The following is a 27,043-nucleotide window of genomic DNA, read 5'->3' on the forward strand; positions in this document are numbered from 1 at the left end:
ACCAGGCTGCGTTGCGAAGATGCCCCGGATACGAGCAGGATACTATCACGCTTGTTTTGGGGCTCGAACTCCACTGTATAAAATGTTAAAGGGTAAATGAGATAACGAAAATGGCCAAGCGTACTTGAAGTTGTATATTCGATTATTCTTCCTCTTGCTGTAACTATCATTAACTCATTCTTTCTATCTCGCTCGAAGGGGGTTCCCTGTCCACTGAATATGGGTCACTATGAGAAACCCGTGGTGGAGGAATTGCTTCAGGCTTTGACATTGGAGGAGAAAGTCTCCCTGCTGGCGGGGAAAAATATGTGGGAGACAATGAACGTTGACAGGCTGGGGATCCCTAGCTTGAAGATGACCGATGGGCCAGCTGGAGCGAGAGGGTCGAAATGGACATACGGTTCACTGACGACTTTCATTCCTTGTGGTATTTCATTGGCGGCCACGTTTGATCCGGAGTTGGTTCAGAAAGTGGGCAGCGTTCTAGGGCAGGAGACACGACGCAAGCACTGCCAGGTCCTTCTAGCACCAACAATGAATTTGTCCCGTTCACCACTAGGTGGTCGCAACTTCGAGGGCTACGGCGAGGACCCATACCTGATTGGAAAGGTATCGACTTCCATGATCCAGGGGATCCAAAGCCAGGGTGTTGCGGCATGCATGAAGCACTTCATTGCGAACGACACCGAAACGCGGCGCTTTAATGTCGACCAAACCATTGACGAGCGCACTCTGCGTGAAGTATACATGAAGCCCTTTGTGATGGCTCTTGATGCGAACCCATTGACCGCTATGGTGAGCTATCCAAAGATAAACGGATACCACGCCGACTTGAGCCCTTCCATCCTGAAGCCGCTTTTGCGTGATGAATTAAGATTTGACCGGATAGTCATGAGTGACTGGGGGGGATTAAACAGCACCGTTGAGAGCTTAATTGCCACTACCGACTTGGAAATGCCGGGACCAGCAGTGAGACGTGGTGACAAGCTCCTGGCTGCCATAGCACAAGGTCAGATCGACGTCGCGAAGCATGTGGATCCAAGTGTGCGACGGATCCTGGAGCTACTGGAACAGGTCGGTCTGCTGTCCTGCTCATCATCTGGTGGTTCTCTAAAGGGCGATGAGGCTGAATCTGAGAAAGCGCCAGACGACCCGACATTTCATCGGATCGCTCGCGAGGCTGCCCAGGATGGTCTCGTTCTCCTGAAGAATGAAGGTCTCTTACCCTTGCAGCTCTCCGCTCTACAAAAGGTTGCTATCTTGGGCCCCAATGCCCGCCGTCCGACTGCGGGTGGCGCTGGCAGTGCTGCTGTCAATCCATTTTACGTCACTACGCCTGAAGAATGCATTACGACAGCCATCCAACAAGCTAGCCCACAGACGGATATTGCTTATGAGCAAGGCATTCCGTTTAGTCTCCGCCCACCACTACTAGGTGCCACGCTCACCATACCTGACGGCTCCCGGCAGGGGCTTGAGGTAACTTTCTACTCCGGACACGAGTTTCAGGGACCCGTAGTAGCAACCAGCTACTGGGATGACTCCCTTGTTTATCTCTTTAGTGACGGTGATGTGCCAGAATCGCTCAAGGGCCGCCCATACTGCTACCAGGCATCCGGCATTGTGACACCCCAGGTATCTGGTTGGTATACGTGGAGTGTGGCCAATACAGGCAAAGCGAAGCTGTTTATCAACAATGAAATGGTTATTGATAATACGGAGTGGTCACGGATAACCGGAGGCTTCCTAGGATGCTCCAGTGAAGATCGAACAATTCGGATGCATTTAGAAGCAGGAAAAGCATATCGGCTGAGGGTGGATAATGTAGTGACCCTGCCACCTTTCGAATCTTTTGATAACACCCTCTTTCCGAATGTCTCAGGCCTGCGGGTTGGTCTTGCCCTGGAGCAGGATGAGGGGGCATTGCTGGGCCGCGCCGTGGAATGCGCTAGGTCATCCGATATAGCTATCGTTGTTGTCGGTCACAATAAGGACTCCGAGGGCGAAGGCGGCGATCGCATCGACATGCAATTGCCAGGCCGGACGGATGCCCTCGTGCAGGCAGTCTGCGATGCCAATCCTAATACAATCGTTGTCGTTCAGGCAGCCAGTGCAGTAACAATGCCGTGGGTGAACCAAGCCCGCGCAATTGTCATGGCCTGGTACCAGGGCCAGGAAAACGGGAATGCCTTGGCAGACGCTCTCTTAGGCCACTGTAACTTCTCTGGTAAAACTCCGATCACTTTTCCTCGCCAGCTGGAGGACCACGGTTCTCATGCATGGTTCCCGGGGCGGGCAGCCCACGACTCATGCGAGTTTGGGGAGCAAGGGTTGGTTGGATATCGTCACTTCGATAAGGCCGGTATCAAGCCTCTATGGCCGTTTGGATATGGACTATCTTACACGCGGTTTGAGGTCACTGACATTCGTATTGATGGGTACATGACCACTACAACAGCGTCCACCATCTCAGTCCACGCTCGCATCACCAACGTTGGTGAACAAGCTGGCTCTGAAGTATTACAGGTCTATGTTAGCCCTTCTGAACGGATTGAAAAGAGAGGGCTAGTCACGTATGAAAAAACGCTGGCTGGATTTTCCAAGGTGTTTGTACCTGTGGGAGAATCGAAAGACCTCACTATTCCGATCGGCAAGGGAGAATTGCGTTGGTATGACGAAGAGGCCCATTCATGGAAGATAGATCCAGGCAGGTACCGCTGCTTCGTCGGCACCAGTGTGGTGGATATTCTCTGCGAACTGGAATTCCATGTGGTGTAGATGATATTAAACGTTAGATGTAATTTATTTTGTCTCCGACATTTAGGGTTGATTGGGCCCCCGTGCCTGGCGGCTGGGTACGGTCAGCTGATTGCGTGTATTTTAATACAGTATTTAATTCGACTGAGTTCCCAATCATCCACCGCACTCCATTGACTATACCAAGTCCACTCAGCCTTTCCCAATCATGGACCACTCGTCAAGTCCCTCCTCTACCCTACCCCCTTCGGTCCCCGTCGCCTGTCTCAACTGTCGCGAAAAGCATCTCAAGTGCGATGGTAATCTGACGGGATGTACCCGGTGCAAAGACCTAAGTCTCTTTTGCCACTTTGTACCCAGTCGCCGAGGGAGGCGAGGACGGCCTTGGCCCTACTCAGGTGCAATAGGAGACTACCCTCCACTGCCTGTCGAGCCCACGGGCAATGCAATGATGAGTCCTTTAGATTCCTTAGCATGTGCTGCTCCAGATGGGAATGTGATCTGTTCTTCGCTCCCCTCTCCGATGGATAACCAGCTGGTTCCGTTGTTTTTCCTTCACTTCCATCAAGCGCACCCATTCTTGCCGCCTCGCGACGCATTCCTTCGTTCTTCTCCCCCCAGCTACTTGCTGGATGTGGTACAGTTCATCAGCCTACATTACCTCCCACCGAGTAATGTTCCAGACCACACGCATCAGCTAAGAACAGCCGTTCAGGAGGCAGATGCCAGTCTCGAAAAGGTACAGGCACTTTTGCTTCTGTCTATCATCATGCATGCACGAACCCAACCACGAGAGGCAAAAGAATGCCTTGGACAGGCGATTGCTTTGAGTCTAGAGCTTGGCCTTCACTGTCGTGAATTTTCCGACGCTATGGAGATCCAGAATCCTGTGGGGGCTGAGAGTGCCCGGCGGACGTGGTGGGAGATCTTCATTATCGACACCCTTCTCGCGGCTGTACAAGTCGACGGCGCTTTACAGCTGACGATAGAGACACCGGGCCTTCCCCTGCCTTGTGAAATGGACGAATACCAGGATGGCCGCTTGGGAATCGTTCCAACCTCTCTTCGCGATATGGACCGTCAAGCCCTGTTTCACAATGACGGCGATTTCTCATCCGCCGCATATAGGGTTGAAGCAGCCACGATCCTTCGAAGGTGCCTGATAGCGAGCGGTAATCATGTCTCCCATGAAACTATTAATATTCTCGACGTTACCATCTCGGCCTGGTTTCACCGTTTGCCTAGTGGCAAGCAGGCTATGTTGCATCATAACGGTGACGTGGATCAAATGATCTTTCAATCTTTCATGATAATGCACTGCGCTTCAATATACTTACACTTTCCGAAATCATATCTGCTCGCCTTCCTGCCCGTGACCAGCCACATCTTTTGTTCTCGACCCCCCACCTTCACGTCCAGCTCAGCAAATCCTCAAATACACACAGCCAAAGTATACGGTGCGGCGGTTAACCTATCTAAGCTGGCATCCTTAACGACCACCGTGACTAGTCATAGCCCCTTTTTTGTCTGCACGCTAGTTCTAAGCTCCATCGTCCAACTAGCCATCTTTACAGCTGACCCCCAGCAGTCGACTCGCACAGGCCGCAACTTCCTAGCGCTAAATATCGGCGTCCTGAAGTCCATGGGGCATGTGTGGGCGATTGCAGCGGCTTCGATGGCACGGATGCGCGACGTGGCTATCGAGGTGGAGTCGGCGCTTGCCAGAGAGAGCAGAGGCTTGTTAGATGATCAGTTAACCCAGTCCGTTTTAGTCGACTCTCAAGAATTGGACCTAACACTCCTATGATGCGCCGTCAATCTCCGTATCACTTCCCTCGTGAAGAACCACGCGTAATTTCAGCTTTTAAATACCACGGTACAATCGCTACAGCTGTAAGCGGGACGAAAGCTTTGAGTTTTGAGCACCGCATATCCTTTATACTGTACACTGTCAAGGTGTGTATAGTCATCATGTACATACACCGAGGTACTCATGGCCGAGCATCGCTGAGCCAGATATGATTAGCTAGCCCGGAAATATACATGTCATTTCAAATTTTGACCCCATCAAAGTTGAGCCATCTTTTATTGAGCTGGTTCACTCGCTACAAAGCCAAGGAGGTGTGTCTAATCCATGTCATTCTTGAATGTACGTGGTGCTTATTGTGATGTACTACATTCTATATGTGTATGTCTTGATAACCTATTCATTTCCGGACCTATCTTTTCTAAAATGAAATTTCCACTTGTCACTACCGAACTCTATCCGTCAAGAAGTGCGATCCAGCCAACCCGTATGATTTCATACCCACGCATCCAGGCTGTATCCATTTCTATACGCTAATGCTTCTTGTGGGCCCTCTGCATCAATGATATATGCATACTCACATCGGTCGAAGGCTACCTTGGATTGAGCATTGTAAAAGGAATCGTACTTCTCATTCAGGGCATCCCGAAGGCTATGCACAGATCCATCGGGATGCAACACACTCCATGGTTCGATGCAGGAAGTTCCTTTGCAGGATTTTAAGACCAAGAGGAGAGCATCAAGTCTCGGAACAAGTTTCGAAAGGCTGTATCCTATGATCTGGGTTTCTTGTGAGTTACCTGCCTGCGCGGTGACATACAGGTTGTTGATTTGATGTGGGTCACTCTAATCGCTCGTCAGCTCTCTCTCTCTTGAGTTGTCCATATTTATCGGTACAAGGACATACGGTGAGATCGTAAAGTTCGTGTTCATTATTGCACCATACAGAATAATAGAGGTTGTACTCCTCGCTCAATATACGCACCACCTTGTACGTATTATTTGGCACGGTTGGCTTGCCTGGTTCAGATGTAAGTACTCCACAAGCTCCACTTGCTGAAAACAATGGTATCGAGGTCTTACCAAGGTTAGATAGTCCTCCCTCAAGCATCGCCTGTCCCCAATATTCGACGGTTACATGCTCGTGCAGACTCTCCACGCCATTTCCTCGAATGCGCATAGGCGCGCCGTCGAAATCATCCCTCAGGGGAATCCCCGCCAGTTCGTAGAAAGTCGGAGCCAGGTCGATATGGGTGCTGACAGAGTCTTCCACCACTCCCTCTGGGATTCCAGGTCCTCGGATGAAAAATGGGACTCGGATATCCTCATCGAACCCGCACGTCTTTCCCGGAGGAAGTCGATGCTGCCCGATATGAAAGCCATTATCCGAGGTGTAGATAATATACGTATTGTCAAGCTTATCACTCTGCTCCAACCGAGTAATAAGAGTATCAACGAGTTCGTCCACACCCTGTAACGCACGAAGCCGTTGGCGATAGTAATGGTCATTATACTCAACCTCCGTGTCTTCCTGAAAGGAAGGTCGTGGATCCAACTGACTCCAGTAGGCTGTTCTCTAGTCAATCTCTCGAAGACCCTACGCATAGGAGAAAGACAACTTACATTCTTAGGGTTGAAGTTGGCTGTACGAGGCACTTTAGCATCAGGGAAAAGGTGCCTGTGGCGGTCTTCTGGGATGGGTTCATCCATCCATAACGGCCCACTTCCGGCACCGTATGTCCCATTCATGTTTGAATGGGGTGCAATTGGCGACACAGCCAGGAAGAATGGACGTTCTCCAGCCAGGGCGTCGTCCAGGAATCCCATGGCCTTCTCTGTCAGTACCTCGGTTGTGTGTCTTCCTAAGTAACTGACTGGGGCGTCGTGGTTCCTCTGGTAAGTAGCATTCATATAGTCATAGGTGTAGGGATCCAATAGAAAGTCTGATCCGTTGAAACCAGAAACATGTGGACTAGCATAAGTCTCAACGGAATGAGCATTCATCAGCTTTCCCGTGTAGTAAGTGTCATAACCCGCTTGTTGCAACCACACGGGGAGAAAGTTCTTATCGAACCCTCCTTGAACAAACTTAGGGTATCCACCTATTCAATGAGTCAGTAACAATGAGGGCTTTGTCAAGTCCAGGCTCTTACCCCACGGTGGGTGAACATCCGTAACGTTGGTGTTATGTGCTAGACGTCCTGTCCACAAACTAACCCTTGACGGACAGCAGAGAGCCGTGGTCACAAAATGGTTGCTGAAGGTGGTTCCCTTGTCCCTCATGTGCTTCATAGTCAACGGAGTATAGGATAGCGAGTCCAGTAAAAGATCTTGGTCATCAGACATAATGAAGAGGAAGTTTGGAGGTCGCTGCGCGACTGGATTCTGTTGGGCAGCATGTTTAATGGCATTGACTGAGCCCAGATTGGCCTCAGTCACTCCAAGCAGGCCCAAAGTAGCCAGGATCTGGTTTCTAAACTTCATCGCGGACGTTGAGCTTCAGTTGAACTCTGGTGGTTCTGACGACCTGGTGACATACCGATGGTATATAAACGTTGCGAAATCTATTGCTGCAACCCATACCTTGAGCCATCTCCCCATGGGCCCCGAGAGTACCACAATGATTAGTTTCCACGACGATCTTACGCTCGTAATTAGAGTTTGTACTCTGAAGGATTCGGCGAATATAGTGGAATTCTGCTCTCCACAAATCGGCGATAGATTAAGTTTGCTCGTTTTCATTGTCTCACTAGGCCTCTGTCTTTGTGCTTTTTTGTCTTTTCTTTTTGGTTGGCACCCTCTTGGTTCGGGATGCCGACTAGATTCTGATATGGATATTATACAATACAATCCATATACACTGGATCATCCCAACAGGAAATGCAACATTAACTAGGTAGAGTGGCAGGTCTTGGTCATGTAGTCCTCGCTTCGCCTTGATGTTATGGATCCTTTGAGGCATATTCAAGTCAGTCAAGTCTCATAACCGTCCGTGACCTGCGTAACCATGCCTATTGACTATACCCTAATCGCGCAGGTACCGATTGCATTCGCAGAATCTTCGGTATTGGCTCATGCTAGTCCAATCGGAAATTACTTGCCTCATCGCTGACAGTAAATACTAGTTAGCTCGCATGTATCCTGTTTTGATGTTGCCGGTTTCTCCCACCGGGTGGCGTGCTCAACTGTGGCCCAAAGAGAGAAGCGGACACAATCTGTGGCAGTGGCCATGTGCAATTTCCTGATTAGGATATGTTTACGATGCCATAATTTCAAAGGATGAGGGGTGTCACTCTGTATGCAGTCAGCAGGGACTCCACGTGGAGGTGACATTGCCGCTAAGGATTCCTCTCCATGGATAGCTCACCTTCCCTCGAGAGGCTAGTAATACATGGATTGAAGAGGGACCCACATTGTCCCATCCCGGGGTCATACAACAGATGGTTCAAATTGAATGAGCGGGATAAAAAGCATAGAACGAGTGATAATCGGTAGATGTTTCGCTTCTTTCTACAGACATTAGGCGCACATGATTGCTTCAATGTCTGCTACGTTCGTCAACCGTACGATCGATACAGCTTCTGTTTTTACGTCTTGCGAAACCACCTTTAAAGCCCATCCAGTGAAAGACGGCCTTGTTGACCTCCTTTAGAACCAGTAGACCTTGAGAGTAGAAATAGGAATATAAACGTCGTATTTCAACTAGATACAAAGGACGTCTGACAAGAAGAGTCTAAGAGCTAATCTCCTCCGCGGAAACAACTGTCCCGAAAGCATCGGCCAACTCGTTGAGCACCACCGCCACCAACTGCTCGGCTTCAACCCCAGGGATATGACGGTCACCCACGGCATCCTTCACCACAACCACATCGTAGCCCAATTCACTGCCGGCCCTGGCGGTGGTGGAAATACACACGTGTGCCATATACCCGACCAGGACAATCTTCTTCCCCACATCGCCCAAGCCGCCCAGGTACTCGTGGAGGTCGGTCTGAGCGAAAGAGCTCGGGAAGTTCTTTGTGACGATCTTTTCACCGGCCCTTGGTGTCAGCTCCTCGAACTCTTGAGCTAACGCAGTGCCCGGAGTAAAGACGGGGGCACCGGCCGGCACCTCGTGGACCACGTGGACGATATTGGAGCCGTTGCCACCATCCCGGTACCGAGACAGTAAGTCGGCGATGACTTTGCGGCTCTGGGCAACATTCTCGACCTTCAGCTGGCCCGAGGCGTATTCGTTTTGCGCATCGACAATAATCAGAGTGGAGTCTTTGACAGACGCCGTGGAAGGAGGAATGCCAATGGTTTGGCGGAAGGATGGAGCATTGGAAGCCATGGCTGAACTAGTGACTGGTGACGTTGTCTTCGAAAGAACGGTTTTGTGATGATGGGAATGATTTCAGTCTGGTAGAATTACTGACACGCGTTTAAATAGGCGAATGTCTGGTCTGGGGAGGCATTTAGTTCCTTGGACCAAGAAATGGATCAGTAATCGACGGTGGGGTTGTCGGCATCCCGCTCTGGTGGGCTTCCGGTGGGCTTCCGGTGGGCTCCGCTCCGGTGGGATTGAATACTAGAATCCGGAGAAGTGCCACTGCCCACTCTCCCACCTATCGTCAGATTGTTCTTCTATCCACCGACTAATTCCTTAGTCCCGTACGGTTCCCCATATCCACGATGCCTGCGAGCGGAACAGGCCGCTTCTACTGTCGCTATCAAGGTTGTAGCGCCAGTTACCGGCGCCAAGAACATCGAACTCGACATGAGAGTCAGCACTCCGGCGCTCGAACAGCGAGCTGTCCGTTCTGTGATCGCAGTTTCTCCCGCAGGTAGTGTTACTCTGCACCCTCACCGATTGTCTGATACCGACTGACGATCACAGCGACACGCTCCGCCGACACATACGGCGAGATCACGAAGAGGAACAAATACAAAGCTCTCGTGCGATTCGCGCATGCCGTTCCTGTCGCATAGGCAAAGTTCGGTGTCGAGGGGGAAATCCCTGCAAGCAATGTCGAGAAAAGGGACATCGTTGCATCTTTGACGATCGAGTTGCTCCTCAGCCAGATCCGACAAATGCACCCGCTTGCCTCGATGCAACCCTTGATCTGGAACCTTCAGGGCTCAGTCAAAACGATCCTAGGTACCAGATTGACCAGTATATCCAGCTATATTTCACTCGCTTCCATCCCCGGTGGCCGTTTCTTCATCGCGCCACCTTCGGTGCTTCGCATGAACCAACCCTTCTTCTGTATGCTGTGGTGATGGTAGGCATGTGGGTGTCTGGGAAGGATTCTTGCCGGAGGTCCGCACTAGATTTACACGGGAGACTGGGCACTTGTATTCGGCAACAGCAGGTAGGTCGTTCTGCTTCTCTTCCGTGGCATTGGTAAGGAGAGCTAACAGCCCCCAAAACAATACAGCCAACCTGGCAGGGTTTAAGTAATCAACAACCAAGACCAGCGTCAACTTGGCCGATTGCGACTTATCAGGGCGTCCTCCTTTATCTGATATTCTCTCTTCTATCGGCCCCACGCTACTCTCACTCACTGGACTTGACCATCCAGCTTCCCGAATCAGACCGAAGGATACTAACAGCTCTGGTACAGACATGTCTGAGACACAATGTGTTCTTTTACCCGGCAATGCTAGGGCGTTATCAAGACATTGACGATATTACCTGCATATGGGTCGGAGTGGAAGAAATTAAGCGCTTGGGGCTAGCTCTGTATAAGGTATGTAACAGGTGTTGGAGCGCTCGCCAAGGTGAACCAGATGGAGACAGTGACTCCCGGCTACTGCGTCTTTCGGACCTTCGCTTCCCAGCGCCAGATAGCAATGCTTTATGGGAGGCTAAGTCCAATCCGGAACTATCCAATCTACTGGCACAAACCCCCAGAGACATGAATCCGGAGGGCAGTCAAGAAATCAAATTAATATCTGAAAGTGGGGGGTGGCTGGAGGATGTTGATCCCGGGTTCAATTGGATTTGATTCATATTACATGTATAGATTCTATTTAAGCGCTCTACCTATGATCCCAACCAGATAAGAACAGGAAAAGATGGAAAAAAGAAAGGGGCGGTGTTCAGAAGAGCGCGTATGAAACAGCTCTGAATGATCCAAGTCCCTTAACAGAAAGTCGACGACTGTCAATATTACTGTGGCTGGCCATGAGTCTTATGAGCATCGCGCAAATGATTATAACAACGTACGAAATAATACTTACAAGCGACTGGATCTATAACAACGGTCGCCTACCGCGGCATGGTTCGGCTCCACGCGACTGCGGTAGACGTTCAGACTTACTGATAGCCCGTTTACCACAAACAACCATCTCTTGCAGCCAAGCCTAGCAATTACATATTGAATAGATCAATGTCTAAGCTGTCACTTATGCCTACGAGTGGACGTGAAGACCCCGTAGTGATGCCATGTTTCAACAACAATATCTCGAAATAGTCGACGTTTTCTCTATATGCGGATACACAATATCAAACAGGACAGGCAACGCCACACACCACTCACTGGGGCATAATTCATGCCACAAATACAGACGGGGAATAGTGAGACTAAATAATCCGGGTCTCCACCCCTGGAGTGAGCCAGCGGACGATGTCAGCCACTCCTTCCTTCTCAAACACCTGAAGAAGATCTTCCCGGTGCTCGGTGAAGTGCTCCCAGGACTCGAAATGGATCGGCACCATGATCTGGGCACCAGTCACACGCATGAAATGGGCCGCTTGCTTGCCGTCAAAAGTGATTTGGATGATGCCGTTCGGGTGGGAGAAAAGTGCGTTCCCAAGATTGAGAACTGCAACGGATATGTTCCACTTGTCTTTGATCTTCTCGAATTCGTCGAGATACACGGTGTCTCCGGAGAAATACACAACGTTGGGGAGGCCCGCGTCGTTGAAACCAAAGGATTCCGACTCTAAGATGAAGCCAGTCACCTCGCCTCCTGGAAAGTGCTTGCACGGGGTTCCAGTAATGCGAAACTCCTTGCCTCCGATCGTGGCGGAAACGGTTTCCCACGGGCGAAGACCGACGACTCCTGGTCGGGGTTGTAGGTTATGCGCTCCGTCGGGAGTCGTGAAGACCTTGCGACCGTCCAGAAGCTGACGGCCCAAGGGATCCAAGTTGTCCACATGATCCTCGTGGCTTAGCAGGACCGCATCGATCGGAGGAAGGTCGTGAAGTTGCAATGCTGGGCCTTCAATGCTTCGGAGGACACCCGCGGGCGGGCGGCCTTCAAACCCATAATCCTTGAGGTTTGGGGCCTTTGCCCAGCCGTCGTAGATATATTGTGATCCAGCAGGGCAGAACACCGGATCAGTGAGGAAGTTGATGCCGTCAATGTTGATGATAGCAGTGGCGGTGGTAACGTGCGTGATGCTAACCACACTCTTGAACGAAGATGCCATGATGAATGATCCGTAGAAGTAGAGTGAAGCTGGAGTGAAACGAAGAATGGAGATGAGATCAGAAGTCTGGTATCTGGGTTTCTTAAATACCCAAAGTCTAGCAGAGAGAAACGTCTATCCTTGTCGATATTGTTCTCCTAGTCATCACTCCCACCGGAATCTTAGTAACTTGCCAACGATTTATAACGATTATGAGACATAATCAATTTCATCCTCGTACCCACCGGCGAATGTTCATTGTTACGAATATCTTGTTTGTGATTACTCAGTTTGCAATGACAGGTATTCTCTTCTGCTGCCTTTCTCCTGGAATTTCTCATCTAAAACCGATTGGGAGCCGGTTCCACTTGGTCGAGTTTTCTTTGCTGTAATATGTGGTGCAAGTCTCCTTAACAAGGGAGAAAATCAGAAAGTCCTGGGTAATGCCATGTGGATATATTCGCAGCCCGTCCGTTTCTCTACTTTGTTTAGCTCTATTTTATTTTCATTTTTCCCCTTCTATTCCGTTCCGTCGGGTTGCTCATCTACGGTCATCCAAGCCCCTAAATTCGTTACTGACCGTGTGTCCATCTGCGATTCACGACCTTTTGCTCCACCAAGCTTGACCATCTTCAGGTGACAACATGCGTCACTCAAGTACAGTCGATGGAGGTTACGGCTGGATTATCGTCCTAGCGGTATTCTGGAACAATGCCCACCATTGGGGAATCCTATCAGTATGGCGGCCTATCCTCTAGACCCTGCAGCTCCAAACTAACCATCCCAGAGCTACGGTGTCTTCTTGGAAGACTTCATCTCAAACTCTAGAATCTCCGGTGGTACCAGTCTTGACTTCGCGTTGATTGGCGGCCTGTCCGCCTCGCAGGCGCTGGTTATATCACCCTTGGTTACCATGATTCATCGTCGTTTCGGCCTCAAAACAACGATGGCTCTCGGTGTATTCTTTGAGACTGCGGCCCTCCTGGGAGCGTCCTGGAGCACCAGGGTTTGGCAGCTGTACCTAAGCCAAGGCGTCTGCTTAGGATGGGGTCTCGGCTTGCAGTATCTATCGACCACCTTTATTATTCCACAATGGTTCCACAAGAAACGCAGCTTGGCCGCAGGTATTACAACGGCAGGGACCGGTACTGGAGGACTAATATACTCGTTGGCAACCCACGCGATGCTGGACCGGTTCGGCAGTGGTTGGTCGTATCGGATTCTGGCCATTATCCAATTCGTTGTCAATAGTATATGTGTGCTCCTCTTACGGGATCGCACAGAAGAAGCCCGATCAGAAAGGAAAAAGTCCATTCTTCGCCTCAGTCTCTGCAAGAGATACGAAACCTGGCTGTTTATTGGCTGGAGCTTTTTCAGCGTAATGGGATTCATGGTCATCTGGTACTCGCTTGCGACCTACTCACGATCCATCGGCTTGTCCGCCAGTCAAGGATCGATCGTAACTGCGGTGATGAATGTTGGCCAGATTGTCGGTCGGCCTGCGGTGGGCTATTTCAGTGACGTTTTCGGACGCATCAATGTGACCACCTTTGCCACGTTTACCAGCGGGTTGCTCTGTTTACTGCTCTGGGTGTTCGCCAAAACATACACAGCGCTCCTTTGCTTTGCTTTGTTCGCAGGAATCCTCTTCGGCACGTTCTGGACGGTAAGTCACTCTTGACCTCACCGGTGCGCAGCTTACATATGTCAATGGCTGATGGAGCTCCAGGCTGTTGGACCACTGGGGGCAGAAGTTGTTGGATTAGATGACCTTCAGTCATTCTTAACTATTATGTGGCTTGTTTGTGCGGTTCCGGCGACCTGTATGTTCCCCATTTTATATTTCACTCGATTACCCACAGCTTTCACATGTCTGGTTCTAACAGGTTGGACAGTTGGGGAAGCAATCGGTCTTGAACTTCGCACGTCTGGAAAGGACGAGTTTCTACACACACAACTGTTTACCGGTTTCATGTATATCGGTGCCTCTCTATGCACCCTGCTTCTGCGAGGCTGGAAGATATCCCAGAAGAAGTCGTCCGAGCCAAGAGAGTCCACGCCAGGGTCTGCGGGAGACAATCTAGGTTCGGAATTAACCCATGACGAGGGTAGTATCTCCCGTCGACCCTCTCCTCTTGTGACTTGGGACAAAGTGTGAGTCAGAATATAGCGGAATCGACGGTGATATTATGTCGTAACTTATTCGTGCGCCGGGAGTATAAAAGTAGTAGAAGAAACTCTGGATCAAATCAATGTCCATGGAATGCTGTTGTTCCTGGCGCCTCCCGTGGTTCCAGGCGCCTGAGCCACCAATCGGCAATCGCACGACAGCCGCGGGAATTACGCGGGCGATCACGTAATTTCTTTCTCGTTGGTTACTAAAAACTGATCCACATCCACATCGTCAACAAAAGTACGGAGTCCGACTGTGAAACTCGACCCTCTAGACCTGGACCAGCCAAAATGTGGAGGCAACAAAAAAAAAAACCAGGACAAGCTTCCTGTCTGCGGCTCCAAGTCACCAGGCATTCTCCCTGGCTGCTCCACCAGTCACCCAACCGAACGTTCATCACTGGGCGGGATTCTTGCCCCAGACTCAGTAAAACTCCGCAATGGCTGAAACTCCTTCTTCTCGTCCCGAATGAGCCGACGTCACCTCCACGATGGTTTATTTCTCAATTTTCCTATTCCTCTTACGGACACTTTTTCTTTTCTCCCCTAAATCTGTCAAATACCTTCCTACGAGAAGAATGTGGGAGGCCTCGTGACGGTGAATTTCCCTCCCCCATCCTCCAACTTAACTTTTAACGCTGCGGCCCGGTGTTGACCCTCAGATCATGGTGGCAGCCGCTGTTCAGGATGTCGCAGATACCCTACGGTTCCAACGATCGTTATCATGCAACCGCTCAGAGTGACGACGATAACATCCCCGACCCCCGCCGTTCCTCTGCACCGTCCTTCATGAACTCCTTGCCCAATCCTTTCCGAGCGCTGCGAGAATCCGGCGCACGACTGGCCACCCGCCTCGGTCGTCCGACGGATGGAGGGGATGCTCTTGATGCGGCTGCTCATCCCGAACAGTACGGAGCGACGGAGGATGTGCGCCTGCTAGATATGATGCCGGACGGGCAAGTCCCCCCGGACTCGTACCAGTCAAAGCTGCAGAATACTTTGGTCTCCGAAGCTCGCTTTCTGGTCCGGAAATTGGGCGTCGGCGGGAAGCTTCCAGAGGATGCCGACGTGCCAGACGACCGTGATGTCAATCGCGGCGTGTTCTCCTACCTTCTGCAGCATCAAATGGATCAGGGTCATCGTCGAAATGTTAGTCAGGCCAGTATTTCCACGGTCGCTTCCCAAGACGAAGCTTCCCCGTCGGGGGCCAATAACAAGAAGCGTCGGAAGCAAAAGTGGTATGAGGATGAAGGAGATCGGTCGAAGGGCAAACGACCTATGAAACAGATTCGATTGACCAAACATATTGCGGCGATTTTAACTCGCCAACGATACATCATGCTGCTGTGCCGTGCAATGATGAAATACGGCGCCCCAACCCATCGGTTGGAAGAGTACATGCGGATGACAGCCAACGTGCTTGAGATCCAGGGCCAGTTCATGTACTTACCGGGGTGCATGATCGTCTCCTTCGACGATCCACTCACCAGGACCGCCGAAGTTCACATGATTTCGGTCGTGCCGGGGTTGGAGCTGGGACGTCTAGCACGCACGCACAACATCTATAAAAACGTGGTCCATGATCGAATCAGCGTCGAAGATGCCATCAGCGAACTCAACCAGCTCATGGAGCGTAAAAGTCGCTACCATAGCGCGTGGAGCTTAATCTTCCTGTCGGGGTTAGCCAGCGTCGCCGTCGGGCCCTGGGCCTTTGACGCGCGGCCGATCGATATGCCGATTATCTTTGTCCTCGGCTGCCTGCTTGGGTTCATGCAGAATGTGCTCGCCCCGGCGTCACCCGTCTATTCCAACGTCTTCGAGGTCAGCGTCGCTATCCTGATGTCATTCTTGGCCCGCGCATTTGGAAGCATTCGAGTCGGTGGCGAGCCTGTTTTTTGTTTTTCTGCTCTGACCCAGTCCTCAATCGCACTCATCCTACCTGGCTTCTCCGTTCTGTGTAGCAGTCTTGAGTTGCAGTCCCACCAGATCGTGGCCGGCTCGATCCGATTAGTTTATACGATCATCTACTCCCTCTTTTTGGGATACGGCATCACGGTGGGCATCACGATCTACGGTCTTCTCGACAGCAATGCCACCACGGAGTCCTCTTGCCCGTCGGCGAGTCTCTCGATCTATGGCAACGAATACATTCAGCACTTTGTCTTCGTCGCGATCTACTGTGCGGTCGCCGCGGTGCTCAACCAGGCGAGGTGGAAACAACTGCCGGTCACGGTCTTCCTGGGTGTGAGCGGGTACGTAGCGAACTATTTCAGCCAGGCGTTGGATAGTAGACTGGCGAGTACTATTTCCGCGTTTGCCATTGGGCTGCTTGCCAACTTGTATTCGCGTCTATGGCATGGGCATGCGGCGGCGGCCATTGTCCCGGGCATGTTCACCCTGGTCTCGTCAGGTCTGGCGACGAGCGGATCGATCATGTCGGGGTTGGCCTATGCTGAGTCGGTCAAAAATAATACGGTCGCTAAAACGTCCAGCTCCAACACGGCCGTGCAGCAGTCCTTGTACGGCCTGGGCCTTAGTATGGTTCAAACCGCTCTGGGTATCACCGTGGGGTTGTTTTTTTCGGCCTTGGTCGTGTATCCCCGCGGAAAGCAGCGAAGCGGACTGTTCAATCTTTGAAATTGGTTGTAATATATTAAGGAAATCTATTCAGTATCTAGTATCATTTTTGACTTACCATAGACCTTTGGTCCTTCTTGCTGTAGGCGACCTGTTTGATCAGTATCCATGTTGTAGATCCCTCTGTTGTCCCTTTTCTCTTGCAGTACACACCAAATATCAAGGTATCTTCCCATGTATCTTTGAAATTGGCAAATTATGTCCACTTTATGTGAACACACCGTTAATAATGGTTGGCGATTGAACTGGGAACCACCCAATATATATATCCGGGATCCGCATATGATTTCACGGAATTTCGGCACTTGATCCATGAATACTGCAAATCCACCCTTTTAACACGAAAGTAATCGACCATCGAGTAATTCCATTGCTCACTGCTCATCAAATGATATACTTCTAACTGCGACTTACCAAGTCGAAATTGTACCAGGTAACTATTCTCCCTGCCTTGTTGGAGAAGCTGAGCCTTTAGCAGGAGGCGGTTGCCCAGCGCTGGATGTTTCCCTATAACCCAAGCATATTGGAAAGAGGTCCCGCGTTCGATCCACGGCTCGGGCCGACTTTTTTCTTTTTTCTTCTTGGTTGGCGGACTTCCATCACACATCAACTACCGTTAATGTCTGGACGTATCTCCCCCCTTCGACAAGTAACATGCCTTTGTTTACCTTGACTTCCAAGTCTTACAGCTGGAGAATACCCGACAATGTCTTCTGCGTACGTACAGGGTACAGAGATATTGCCCCCCGCCCTTTAACGTCTTAAATGCGCGTTGTTGACAATATGAAATTCCTACAATGATTGACCCCAAAGAATGTTTGACTCGATCTCACCTACTGCATGGACCCCGCATGAGGCTCGTTTGAAGGGAAAAAGAAAACCCACGAGAGGCAACTCAATGGTCCACAAGCTGGGCCTCTCCTCAGAGCTGAATCGTCGATGCATGTACGCCTATAGGAGACGGCTCCTCTCGAACGCTAGAGCCTCTTGTAATCTTTTCACATTCTGCAGCCGGTATCACACTCAGTTTGACCAGATGCTCGCGCTACCAAAGGGCTCGGCCCCTTGGGTTACATCGCTCGGTTACAGCTTAGAATGCAGCAAGGGGGGAGCGGAGGAGAGGCTCACTGGAGACCCAAGGCGTAGATAGCCTCCCAAGTGAGTTTTCTTTTTCAACAATGCACTGTATTGAACAAGGAGATTCTTCGCTACCAGAGAGGATACGGCATCGGTGCTGCAGCCGAGGTGCCAACATGGCAGACTGTCATGCGTTTGCCAGTGAGGAAACTCTAACTGCTACCGGAGAGATTACTTCCAGTTAGACACTCTGAATACGATGTTATTCCCTAGACACAAGGGACCAGCTATTGCCAAGCACACTAATATAGCAGCGAAGTCTCCTTGGTAGGGCCGACGCGATTTGAGAGGCGGATGAATATCGTATTCCCCCTTTCTCCTCATGCCCAGCCGTGGGAGACTGCCTGGTCTAATATAATAATACGAGGTTCTGCAAGAGGACGCCCCAAACTAGTCCGGGAGGAAGATCAGGCTCATCCCGGATCTGCAAAGATCTACTCAAACCGCCCAATCATATTGTCGCGGGGTGTACTGACCTGATTATACTCTCGCTGCACCGAAATCAAGAAGATTCAAATTCGCCAAGGCCGTATAGGGAAAATACGAATAACTCCCGTGGTCTAGTGTTGGGAAGCATTGACGGTGATACGAGCACAATGGATACATCCTCTTCTTCTATCTCGTATCGATCCTTGCTACTTGATCATACGCTGCTGCAGGTTTAATGATGGCATACATTTGCCGCCCCCGGGTGGTGGCTCAGTGTTGAGTACATCATGGGCATGGCAACCGTAGCATATAAAGCCACCCTGTATCCTCCCATCGAGTTCCGTTCAACTGCCAAAATCTCAAGATTCACAAGCATATCCAGCTATTCCCTGAGCATAGTATCAAAATGAAGTTCTCCCTTATTGCTCTTGCCACCCTCTTGCCCGCGACGGCCTTCAGCGCAGCAATGCCTGAGGATGCAGCAGATGCCGCCCCTACCTTCTACACTGGTCCAGAGATTCCTGCCCTGAACCTCGACGAGCGGGACTTGGAGAAGCGAGCGGTCAGCGGATACGTCAAGACCGATGGACTCCGCTACCGTACTTGTCCCCGGACTAGCTGCACCGCGGTTGGTCAATATGCCAAGGGAACTAAGCTCAGCTTGGTCTGCTACACTCGGTCCAACACTACACCGGTCAATGGTGACAAGTACGTTTCTCTCAGTAGGCGGACATAGCGGGCAGAGCTAATCACATTGCCACTAGGGGTTGGGCCAAGTTGACGAATGGTTACTGGGTTGCGATGGCGAACGCTGCGTATATCGGATGGAGCGGTGAGTTAATTTTAACCGGAAATCCTGGGGAACAGAGACTAATATTATTCCATTAGGCCCCCTCCCCGCCTGTTAAGATGGCACATTGCACTATAGGGACAGATGGTAGGTACTTTGGTGGAATGATGCATTTGGAAACGACAAATTGGAAACGACAAACTGGAAACGAGGATTGCTTCCTTATGGACCACGTATTTCCTCATGTATATACATGGTTCAGCTTGCGATTGATGATCTATTTGCTATTTCTTCAGGCCCGCGCAGCACGTATTCCCGTAGTCGGTACCTAGTAGAAATACCTCGCGGGAGGTTCTAGGGTTGAAGAACCAGTGCGGGCTGTATACTTGGTTTGATTCCAGTTGAAGGGCAGAAAACTCAAATGGGATGGTAGAACCATGGTGTCAGTAGGCTTAGTTTTCATTATATTTTTCCGTTCTCCCACTGATGTACGATCCCATTATTTTTTATCAATGGATACCGTGGAAAGTAATTCTTCGAGCCATGGTATCGGTACGGCAGATTCTGGAAAATCACTGTGGCAATATGGAACTTATTTAATGAATCTAAAAATATACGTCCTGTATAGTAGACTTTCGACACGAAAAGCAAGACACGGTGCCGGCACTGTAGATCCACAGTTTCTTCAATCCTAGGACCTCCCGCTATAGTATTCCAACATCTGTTTTTAAACTAAAAGTAAACATCCCCTAACGCCCGCAAGTCACGTTGTTGTTCATTATACTCCAAATAGCCCATATATCTCCATGGCGAAGTTGGAATATACCGTGGTTAGTAATGTCATGCCTTGCCCAATCTATCAACCCATTCTTACATAGCACAGGCTCATGATGTGAAATATAATTTACCCGATGCTCTTCGATAGGTCGGTTACTAAGATACAAGGAGGAGGTGTTGTCGCTATATCTTGAGGAAGATGCCTTTCTATATCGAATCCAGAGACATCCTTCTCCCTGAGGATAGGACAGACGGCCACCGGGCTCTTTCAACGCTGCAGACGATTTCCAAGGTGGGAGGATGAATGGGGAACCCCTACTACCCGAAGACAGCGCTTCAACGTGAGGGTTTAATCTACTATACTTCGATAACACCTGGCTTTTCACTTGCTCCAAAATGTATTGACTTTCTTTATGAAGTAACAAAGCATCGGGCAGTTAGCTTCCCAACGGAGGAGATTTCAGAGAGAAAGCGCTCCAGGTACACAAGATCTCGGTGACGGCCACAACACCGGGGGCCTCGATACATCCAACTTCCTCATCAGGAACCATGGGGTGAAGGCCTTTGACTTCGAAGCTTCTGTTTAAAGGACTCGAACCGAGTTGGTGACAGTTGTATTGGCGCAAAGGGGGGTATTAGCTGTACACTTCGCGTGAGCGACTATAGAACTTGCTGTATACATAGTCAAGAGAGGATGGCTCTGGTGCTGGACCGACCAGATCGACTGAAGGCGAAAGACCATCGAATACATGTATTGTAATTTACTGCTGTTACTGTCATGAAGATACTAGGATGTGACTGGGTGGTCGATTTAGTGTGCCGCACTGCGCCAGGCGGACAACAAGGCTGTCGATTGAAACTCCCGCGGCAAACACCGCCCCATTCATCACGGGGTCAAGAGATCGGACGATCAAGGGGCATTCAAAGAGTGAAACAAACTTCCTTGGTCTGGAGTCCATGAGTGTATCTTGTGGGCCTGCTCTACGACCGCATCGCAACGAAGTAGTTGACAGCCAGCACCGCCTCTGCGGGATTCGATGGGTTACAACCAGACCAGGCTGGCTGTCTTTCCCCGCTATGTCCAGACCCCGACGACCCTCGCAACGTGAAGAGTTCGAGATCGCGATCATTTGCGCGTTGCCACTGGAGTACGACGCAGTCTCTCTCCTCTTTGATCGGTTTTGGGATGAGAGTGGAGACCAGTACGGACGCGCTGCTGGCGACACAAACTACTACACGACGGGACAGATCGGGAATTATAATGTTGTTCTGGCCCTTTTACCTAACATGGGCAAGGCCAGCGCCGCCGCCGCCGCCGCCAATCTTCGATCGAGCTATCCCGGCCTGAAGCTTGCCTTTCTTGCGGGAATCTGTGGTGGAACACCCAAACACCCGGAGACGGGCGATGAGATCCTACTGGGCGATGTCGTGATCAGCAAGACCGTCATCCAGTATGACTTTGGAAGGCAGAATCCAGGCCAGTTGGTGCGCAAGGATACCTTGGATGATAATCTGGGACGGCCAGACCGGGATGTCCGCTCCCTGCTTGCAATTCTCCAGACAGAGCTCGGGCGGGAACGTCTTCAGGAGCGCACGGCGCAGTACTTGCGGCGTCTCCAGGATCTGGCAAGGCGCAAGAAACGTCGAAGCAAATATGTTTATCCCGGCACGGCGGAGGATAAGCTGTTCGACCCGCGCTATCGACACAAACATCATGGTTCGTCACTATACGGGGATTGCAAGGATTGCAGTACGGCCTTAGATAGTATTTGCACGGAGGCATATCATGCAATCTGTACAGACATCCCGTGTAACGAGCGCTTTCTGGTGCACAGAGAAAAACTGGACGCGAAGCAACACCTGGAGCACGAGGGCAAAAAGGAGGCACAAGACCCGGCTATCCATATCGGACGGATCGCATCTGGTGACATGGTGATGAAGTCGGGTGAACATCGAGAAATGTTTACACATAATGACCAAGTCATTGCCTTTGAGATGGAAAGCGCGGGAATTTGGGATGAAATTCGATCCGTTGTGGTGAAGGGAGTCTGCGACTATGCGGACAGCCACAAAAACAAAAAATGGCAGGACTTTGCGGCTCTAACGTCCGCCTCAACAATAAAGGCCCTGCTGGAGCGATACACTCGGACAGACAAAGCTGTTAAATCCGTCTTTATCGAGGGTGGGTAGTGCCTCCATTGTACAAACCCATACAGGGACGAGTTAAGATTGGGCGCTAATCTCGTTTCCCCCCTTCTAGCACCGCCGTCGCAGCATGAGGAAGAAGAAGAGATTAAACAAAGTTGGAATGCCCGTATTTATTAAGAAGGCAGCGTTGCTGATAAGGTTGTAGTTGTTCTCGAGATGCTCAACTTTCCCCGAATCCACAGCCGTCATGAAGAAATAGCTGGGGCGCACAGCCAGACGTTCTCCTGGATTCTCAGCCATGATGCCTCGTTCGCCAACAATGACCACAACCTGGAGGTACGACACCGACAGGTAAGAGCAGGATTCGCATCATGGCTCCGCGAAGGGAGTGGCATCTACTGGGTTAGTGGCAAAGCCGGATCTGGAAAGTCAACGTTGATGAAACTTATTCGCACCGACCCACAAACCTCAACACATTTACAACATTGGGCGGGCGAGACTCCCGTCATCATCGGTCATTTCTACTTCTATGATCGGGGAAGCGTGCTCGAAAAGAGCCGCGCTGGGTTACTTCGAGCACTCCTGCTCCAATTACTTGGCTGGAATCCATCTTGGATTCCGCAAGCTTTTGCCGGTTCGTGGTCACGATTGCAGAGGCTCCGGACGACTAAATCATTCAGTCGGCCTACAGATGAGGAGTTTTCGTTGACGGAGTTACATGTGGCGTTTCGATCAGTACTGGCGCTGACCGTCTCGGCAGTCCGGGTATGCCTCTTCATTGATGGGCTCGATGAATATGAGGGATCCGATCGAGAGATTTCACGGTTTGTCACCGAGTTGGCCGACAGCAAATTTGGAGACTCGCGCTGGCACAAGCTGTGCTTATCCAGTCGGTCGCACCCAGCCTTTGAAGAGGCCTTCAAAAACTGCCCGCATCTCAAACTGCAGGAGCTGACCTACAATGATATTTATCGGTATGTGTACGCCCATCTGGGATCTCATAGCCGGTACGAGCAGATCCTACGCACTGAACATGTCGCTCGGTTCCAAACCCTGGTCTCTAGCGTGGTCGAGCAGGCGTGCGGTGTCTTCCTTTGGGTGCAGCTGGCCGTGTGGTCGTTGCTCGATGGACTTGATCAGTATGATTGGATCGACGAGCTAGAACGGCGCGTACAGGCGCTACCGCCGGAACTGGAGCAATTCTATGATCGAATGCTGCGGATGATTGATCCTGGTTACCGCCGGCAGGCTGTAAGAATCTTTCGCCTCATGCTGGACTCAGGCAACCCACAGTGTGTGATGCTATCGTTTATCGAAAACGACGATCTTGGCGTGCTTACATATCCCGCTGAAGGTTTTTTGCCAGATAATATGCATCTTCGAAGCAACCAAATGGCCGCGCGTCTAAAAAGTAAACTAGGCGGCCTTGTTGAGGTGAGCAGGACGGATGGGAAGTACAACTGGATGTCCTCAGTTGTGACATTTTTCCATCAAACACTGCGCGAATATCTGCGACAACCGGCGCCATGGGAAATTTTGCTTGGGAAATTTTCAGTTCGCTACTGTGACAATATATTATTCCATCACATTTTCGGCTATTGCCTTGGGGTGGCTAGGCGTTCGGTTGCGAACGAAGAGCTTGAACTGGAAGATAGTAAACAGGAATTGATTAGAATCGCGCAAGCACGACCGGTGCCGTTTATCTGGCTGGTTGGTAGACCGGGGGATGGGCGATCTATCACAATTCAATCCTTTTACTTGCGAAATAAGACTGGGTGAACTGTGCAACAACTCTGTGTTATTATGCCGCTCGAAACCGCCGCTCAGTCGCCTGGCTGGTGGTGTCCATTTGAGGCGAATGTACATGTATGCCTTTTGGTGCCGTTAGCAGGTATGGTGAGAACATCGTACTACTAGGATGACAACTTTCTGGAGGTTCCATAGATGGCAAGCCTTTCTAACAAGAATCACATCCGGGGGAAGGTTCCATGGCTCTATATTGTAATGGGCTATCCCATACATGTGCAGATATCCGCCTCTTGCGCGATGTCCACATCAACATTTTGACGCACAGGGATCGACTAACTGTTTAACAAAATGCGCATGTTTCTGTATTGGACGTATTTGATAAAGCAACGACTCTCACACTAGATACACCTCTACTTGAAGTGGGAATTGGGTACATACAGCCATAGAGCCGGACCACAATAAGTTCAGTCTTTGGGAAAGCTTAGCTAACAGCCTAACTCCTTCCAATGCACGATTCGATTGTCGCCTGAGTCGCGCGGATTCACATATGGGTTTCCAGCATTGCTCTGGCCACGTGGGACTACATGCCGTCCTTTACCGATCAATGCAGGCATCGAAAAGCAATATGCTCAGCTCACATTACTATGAACTAATAGCTAGCCCTTTCACCACGATAAATGCTAGCAATACCAAGCCACACCTCTTACCCAGTCGCTTAGCAACCCAAGACCATCTCGACCAATACTGTGCCTGCTCCTGTTTCATGGCGTCCTGTGCTGCGTTCAAGTACGGAAAATCACCCTCTGGGGCTGGCAGGTCCAGGAACTCGCACAACGGGCTCCACCCATCACTTGGATGGAATTCCAAAAGCCTCTCCTTTGGCACGGTGCGGCGAATGAAATCATTGTGATCGTCAAAAGACTCCAGAATTGCCGGGTACGCCGACGGGCTGTATGGTACGAGGCCTTTTGATAAAATAGACATTGTCTGATTGAGGAATCGATAGTATGGTCCAGAGAACTCATCATCAAAGAAACTCAACACCGGCCAGGACTTCCAAGAAAGTATTTCAAGGAGGAAGGCCTGCATGGATCTGAACCATGCCTCGCGAGAGCGGGTTGTCAAAATCACTTTGGCATCTGGGTATGCTGCGATCATCTCCTCGACAAAAAAGCAGCAGGGGTCTGCTGAGGCAGCCTGATAATTACATAGATTAATATCATCTATACCAGACCTTAATGGGCATAATGTGTGGATGGCCATGTCGTCGTCTTCTGTTGCTCGAAAGAGAAAGTAGAAGGCAGGGATTCTGTTCTTACATCATAGTTCCAAAGCATTTGGTCGAAGTCTTCTCCCTTGAAAGGCGTATCGATACCATCGTACTTTGCTTGTAGGGCCTTCAACCAGAGCTGAAAGTGTTGATTGTTTTTGTTCTTAACGATTTCGTTGTAGTGGTATGTGTTGAACCCGAGAACCTTCAGAGCTGCGTACAGAGCTACGACCTTCCATATTAGATACTTTTGTTGTGACAATTCACTTGGCTTCTAACGTACAAGTGGTACCTGTCCGTGGCAATCCTAATATCAGAACTTTCATGGGATTCGGGCGCGGGATAATTGGGGAGGTTGGTTTGTAAAAATGCATGCTGTGGGCGCTCAAGTCGGATGATCAGCTCAGGACACGAGCAGAGGATGACGGAAAATCTACAGTTGAAACAATTGTCATTTTATACGCCAGATCTACGGAATTACACTGCGCCTGCCTCCCGCCATGAGGCCCATGACTGGCTACCGAGCAAACCCAAGTGAATCGATGAACTGTTCATTGGTGGGTCATACATCTGGGCTGTAGTCTTAGTGCCGATCCGGAAATGTTCACCCTCACAACAACGGACCGTACAGCGTCAGCCACACCAGAAGAGCGATTATTTTTCAATAGTGTATTGTTAGATTAGTGCCATGGTGGAACCTCAAATCACTAGTACCAGCATTGTACTGTGATCTGGCTCCGCGGCCTTGGGTGACCTGTGAAGACTGAAGAATCGGTCCATTCAGATTCTCCTGCATGTTACAAAAAACCCACTTTTATGCTTCTCAGGGCAGGAAAAAGATTGCCCCCTGCAGATCTTGGCATGCTCACCGCCACTCTGCAGTCAGCTGGTATCAGACTAGTTGTAGTTCACTGACTAGAAAGTACCACGGCTGATACCAGGGTAGCTCAGCAGAACCTAATGAGTCGACTGTTGTAACCTACCAATACCTCGAGTATAAATGGTTCTAAAGCTACTACACCTTTATTTGGTATTCATAATATATACTGAATATCAGCCATGGCATCTCTGGTTCGGCTATTTTATAGTATAATCCCACAGGAGTACTGTCAAAGAGAAGTTGGGATTGTCACGAGTCCAATAATGATGCAGCTGGATGGCTATATAGTATATAGCCTTCCCATTAGATATGCTGTCTAGCCATCACCGGGGGAGGAACCAGATCCGTATAGGTACTACATCGGCACAACTTTTCATCTTTCATCAGGACTTCAACGCCGGCGCAAATGTTCGGGGCAGTCAGAGACTCAACAAGGCAACCGCAACGAATGCCTACTGAGGAGAGACCTTCGCGTTCTCACTATTTAGATGGGGCAGAGTGAACATATATCGATAACTTCAATAACATTCGTATGCCTATGCATGCTTTTTAATCACGAGATAAACTTAAGCTGCCCTTGACAAACCAGATACCCTGTGTTTAATGGTTGTTGCTGCTACCACCCTTAGGAGGCCCAGCATCCCCATTGGGTTTATTCCCAGCATTGTGCTGATTCCCAGCGTTGGGCTGATTCCCAGCGGTGGCCCTAGCAACCATGGCATTAGCAGATATTTCTGGATGTAGTGGGCATAACGAAGAAGAACATACTGATCCTCATCGGCTATTCCGAGTATCACGTGCATCCGGTGCATAATACTCTTAATTGACGCCATCTCCTCATTATAATCCTCCTGGGTAAGAACCCTCGGCGGCTGAATATAGTAAGTCAGGTTAGAATCTCCATGCCTTGTTAGAATTCAACTCCGTACCGCCATATCGGCGAGGAGCGCGTTCAATCGCACTCTCATAGAGGCGTTGAGGCCCCTCATCTCCTTGATTTCCGCATCAGTCAGGGATCTGCTCCTGTCACGTCCGCCGGGCGAGGAAGGCGGCGCTGCCGTAGCCAGCGTCGTGAGAAGAGCCATAGTGAT

At 50.3% G+C, this 27,043-nt stretch overlaps 10 protein-coding genes across 10 annotated transcripts; 6 read left to right on the plus strand and 4 right to left on the minus strand.

Annotated features, from left to right (window-relative positions):
- Window positions 1-219: 219 nt before the first annotated feature.
- On the plus strand, window positions 220-2,778 carry ABOM_003918 (glycoside hydrolase family 3 protein; the record flags this gene model as incomplete). Its single annotated transcript, XM_022531048.1, has 1 exon — window positions 220-2,778. The coding sequence occupies one exon, from the start codon at window positions 220-222 to the stop codon at window positions 2,776-2,778; it is 2,559 nt and encodes an 852-aa protein (XP_022390932.1).
- A 187-nt stretch (window positions 2,779-2,965) lies between these two features.
- ABOM_003919 (Zn(II)2Cys6 transcription factor) lies at window positions 2,966-4,564 on the plus strand (the record flags this gene model as incomplete). The annotated part of the gene is made up of 1 exon (XM_022531049.1): window positions 2,966-4,564. The coding sequence occupies one exon, from the start codon at window positions 2,966-2,968 to the stop codon at window positions 4,562-4,564; it is 1,599 nt and encodes a 532-aa protein (XP_022390933.1).
- Window positions 4,565-5,059: 495 nt separating this feature from the next.
- ABOM_003920 (sulfatase family protein) lies at window positions 5,060-7,048 on the minus strand (the record flags this gene model as incomplete). The annotated part of the gene is made up of 5 exons (XM_022531050.1): window positions 5,060-5,410; window positions 5,472-5,584; window positions 5,648-6,119; window positions 6,188-6,666; window positions 6,718-7,048. 5 exons carry the CDS (start codon window positions 7,046-7,048, stop codon window positions 5,060-5,062), a joined length of 1,746 nt encoding a protein of 581 aa, XP_022390965.1.
- Window positions 7,049-8,297: 1,249 nt separating this feature from the next.
- ABOM_003921 (putative isochorismatase family hydrolase) lies at window positions 8,298-8,897 on the minus strand (the record flags this gene model as incomplete). Its single annotated transcript, XM_022531051.1, has 1 exon — window positions 8,298-8,897. One exon carries the CDS (start codon window positions 8,895-8,897, stop codon window positions 8,298-8,300), a length of 600 nt encoding a protein of 199 aa, XP_022390971.1.
- Window positions 8,898-11,132: 2,235 nt separating this feature from the next.
- Window positions 11,133-11,984, minus strand: ABOM_003922 (MBL fold metallo-hydrolase; the record flags this gene model as incomplete). The annotated part of the gene is made up of 1 exon (XM_022531052.1): window positions 11,133-11,984. One exon carries the CDS (start codon window positions 11,982-11,984, stop codon window positions 11,133-11,135), a length of 852 nt encoding a protein of 283 aa, XP_022390967.1.
- Window positions 11,985-12,607: 623 nt separating this feature from the next.
- ABOM_003923 (putative MFS transporter) lies at window positions 12,608-14,121 on the plus strand (the record flags this gene model as incomplete). Its single annotated transcript, XM_022531053.1, has 4 exons — window positions 12,608-12,700; window positions 12,751-13,629; window positions 13,693-13,786; window positions 13,859-14,121. The coding sequence occupies 4 exons, from the start codon at window positions 12,608-12,610 to the stop codon at window positions 14,119-14,121; spliced, it is 1,329 nt and encodes a 442-aa protein (XP_022390966.1).
- A 701-nt stretch (window positions 14,122-14,822) lies between these two features.
- On the plus strand, window positions 14,823-16,772 carry ABOM_003924 (threonine/serine exporter family protein; the record flags this gene model as incomplete). The annotated part of the gene is made up of 1 exon (XM_022531054.1): window positions 14,823-16,772. One exon carries the CDS (start codon window positions 14,823-14,825, stop codon window positions 16,770-16,772), a length of 1,950 nt encoding a protein of 649 aa, XP_022390974.1.
- A 1,972-nt stretch (window positions 16,773-18,744) lies between these two features.
- On the plus strand, window positions 18,745-19,246 carry ABOM_003925 (NlpC/P60-like cell-wall peptidase; the record flags this gene model as incomplete). The annotated part of the gene is made up of 3 exons (XM_022531055.1): window positions 18,745-19,046; window positions 19,103-19,170; window positions 19,227-19,246. 3 exons carry the CDS (start codon window positions 18,745-18,747, stop codon window positions 19,244-19,246), a joined length of 390 nt encoding a protein of 129 aa, XP_022390968.1.
- Window positions 19,247-20,982: 1,736 nt separating this feature from the next.
- ABOM_003926 (uncharacterized protein) lies at window positions 20,983-23,832 on the plus strand (the record flags this gene model as incomplete). Its single annotated transcript, XM_022531056.1, has 3 exons — window positions 20,983-22,087; window positions 22,166-22,207; window positions 22,259-23,832. The coding sequence occupies 3 exons, from the start codon at window positions 20,983-20,985 to the stop codon at window positions 23,830-23,832; spliced, it is 2,721 nt and encodes a 906-aa protein (XP_022390970.1).
- Window positions 23,833-24,287: 455 nt separating this feature from the next.
- Window positions 24,288-25,446, minus strand: ABOM_003927 (sulfotransferase family protein; the record flags this gene model as incomplete). The annotated part of the gene is made up of 4 exons (XM_022531057.1): window positions 24,288-24,394; window positions 24,510-24,999; window positions 25,122-25,297; window positions 25,356-25,446. The coding sequence occupies 4 exons, from the start codon at window positions 25,444-25,446 to the stop codon at window positions 24,288-24,290; spliced, it is 864 nt and encodes a 287-aa protein (XP_022390969.1).
- Between the last annotated feature and the right edge of the window lie 1,597 nt (window positions 25,447-27,043).

Source organism: Aspergillus bombycis, assembly GCF_001792695.1.
Source record: "Aspergillus bombycis strain NRRL26010 chromosome Unknown contig00025, whole genome shotgun sequence".
NCBI lineage: Eukaryota > Fungi > Ascomycota > Eurotiomycetes > Eurotiales > Aspergillaceae > Aspergillus > Aspergillus bombycis.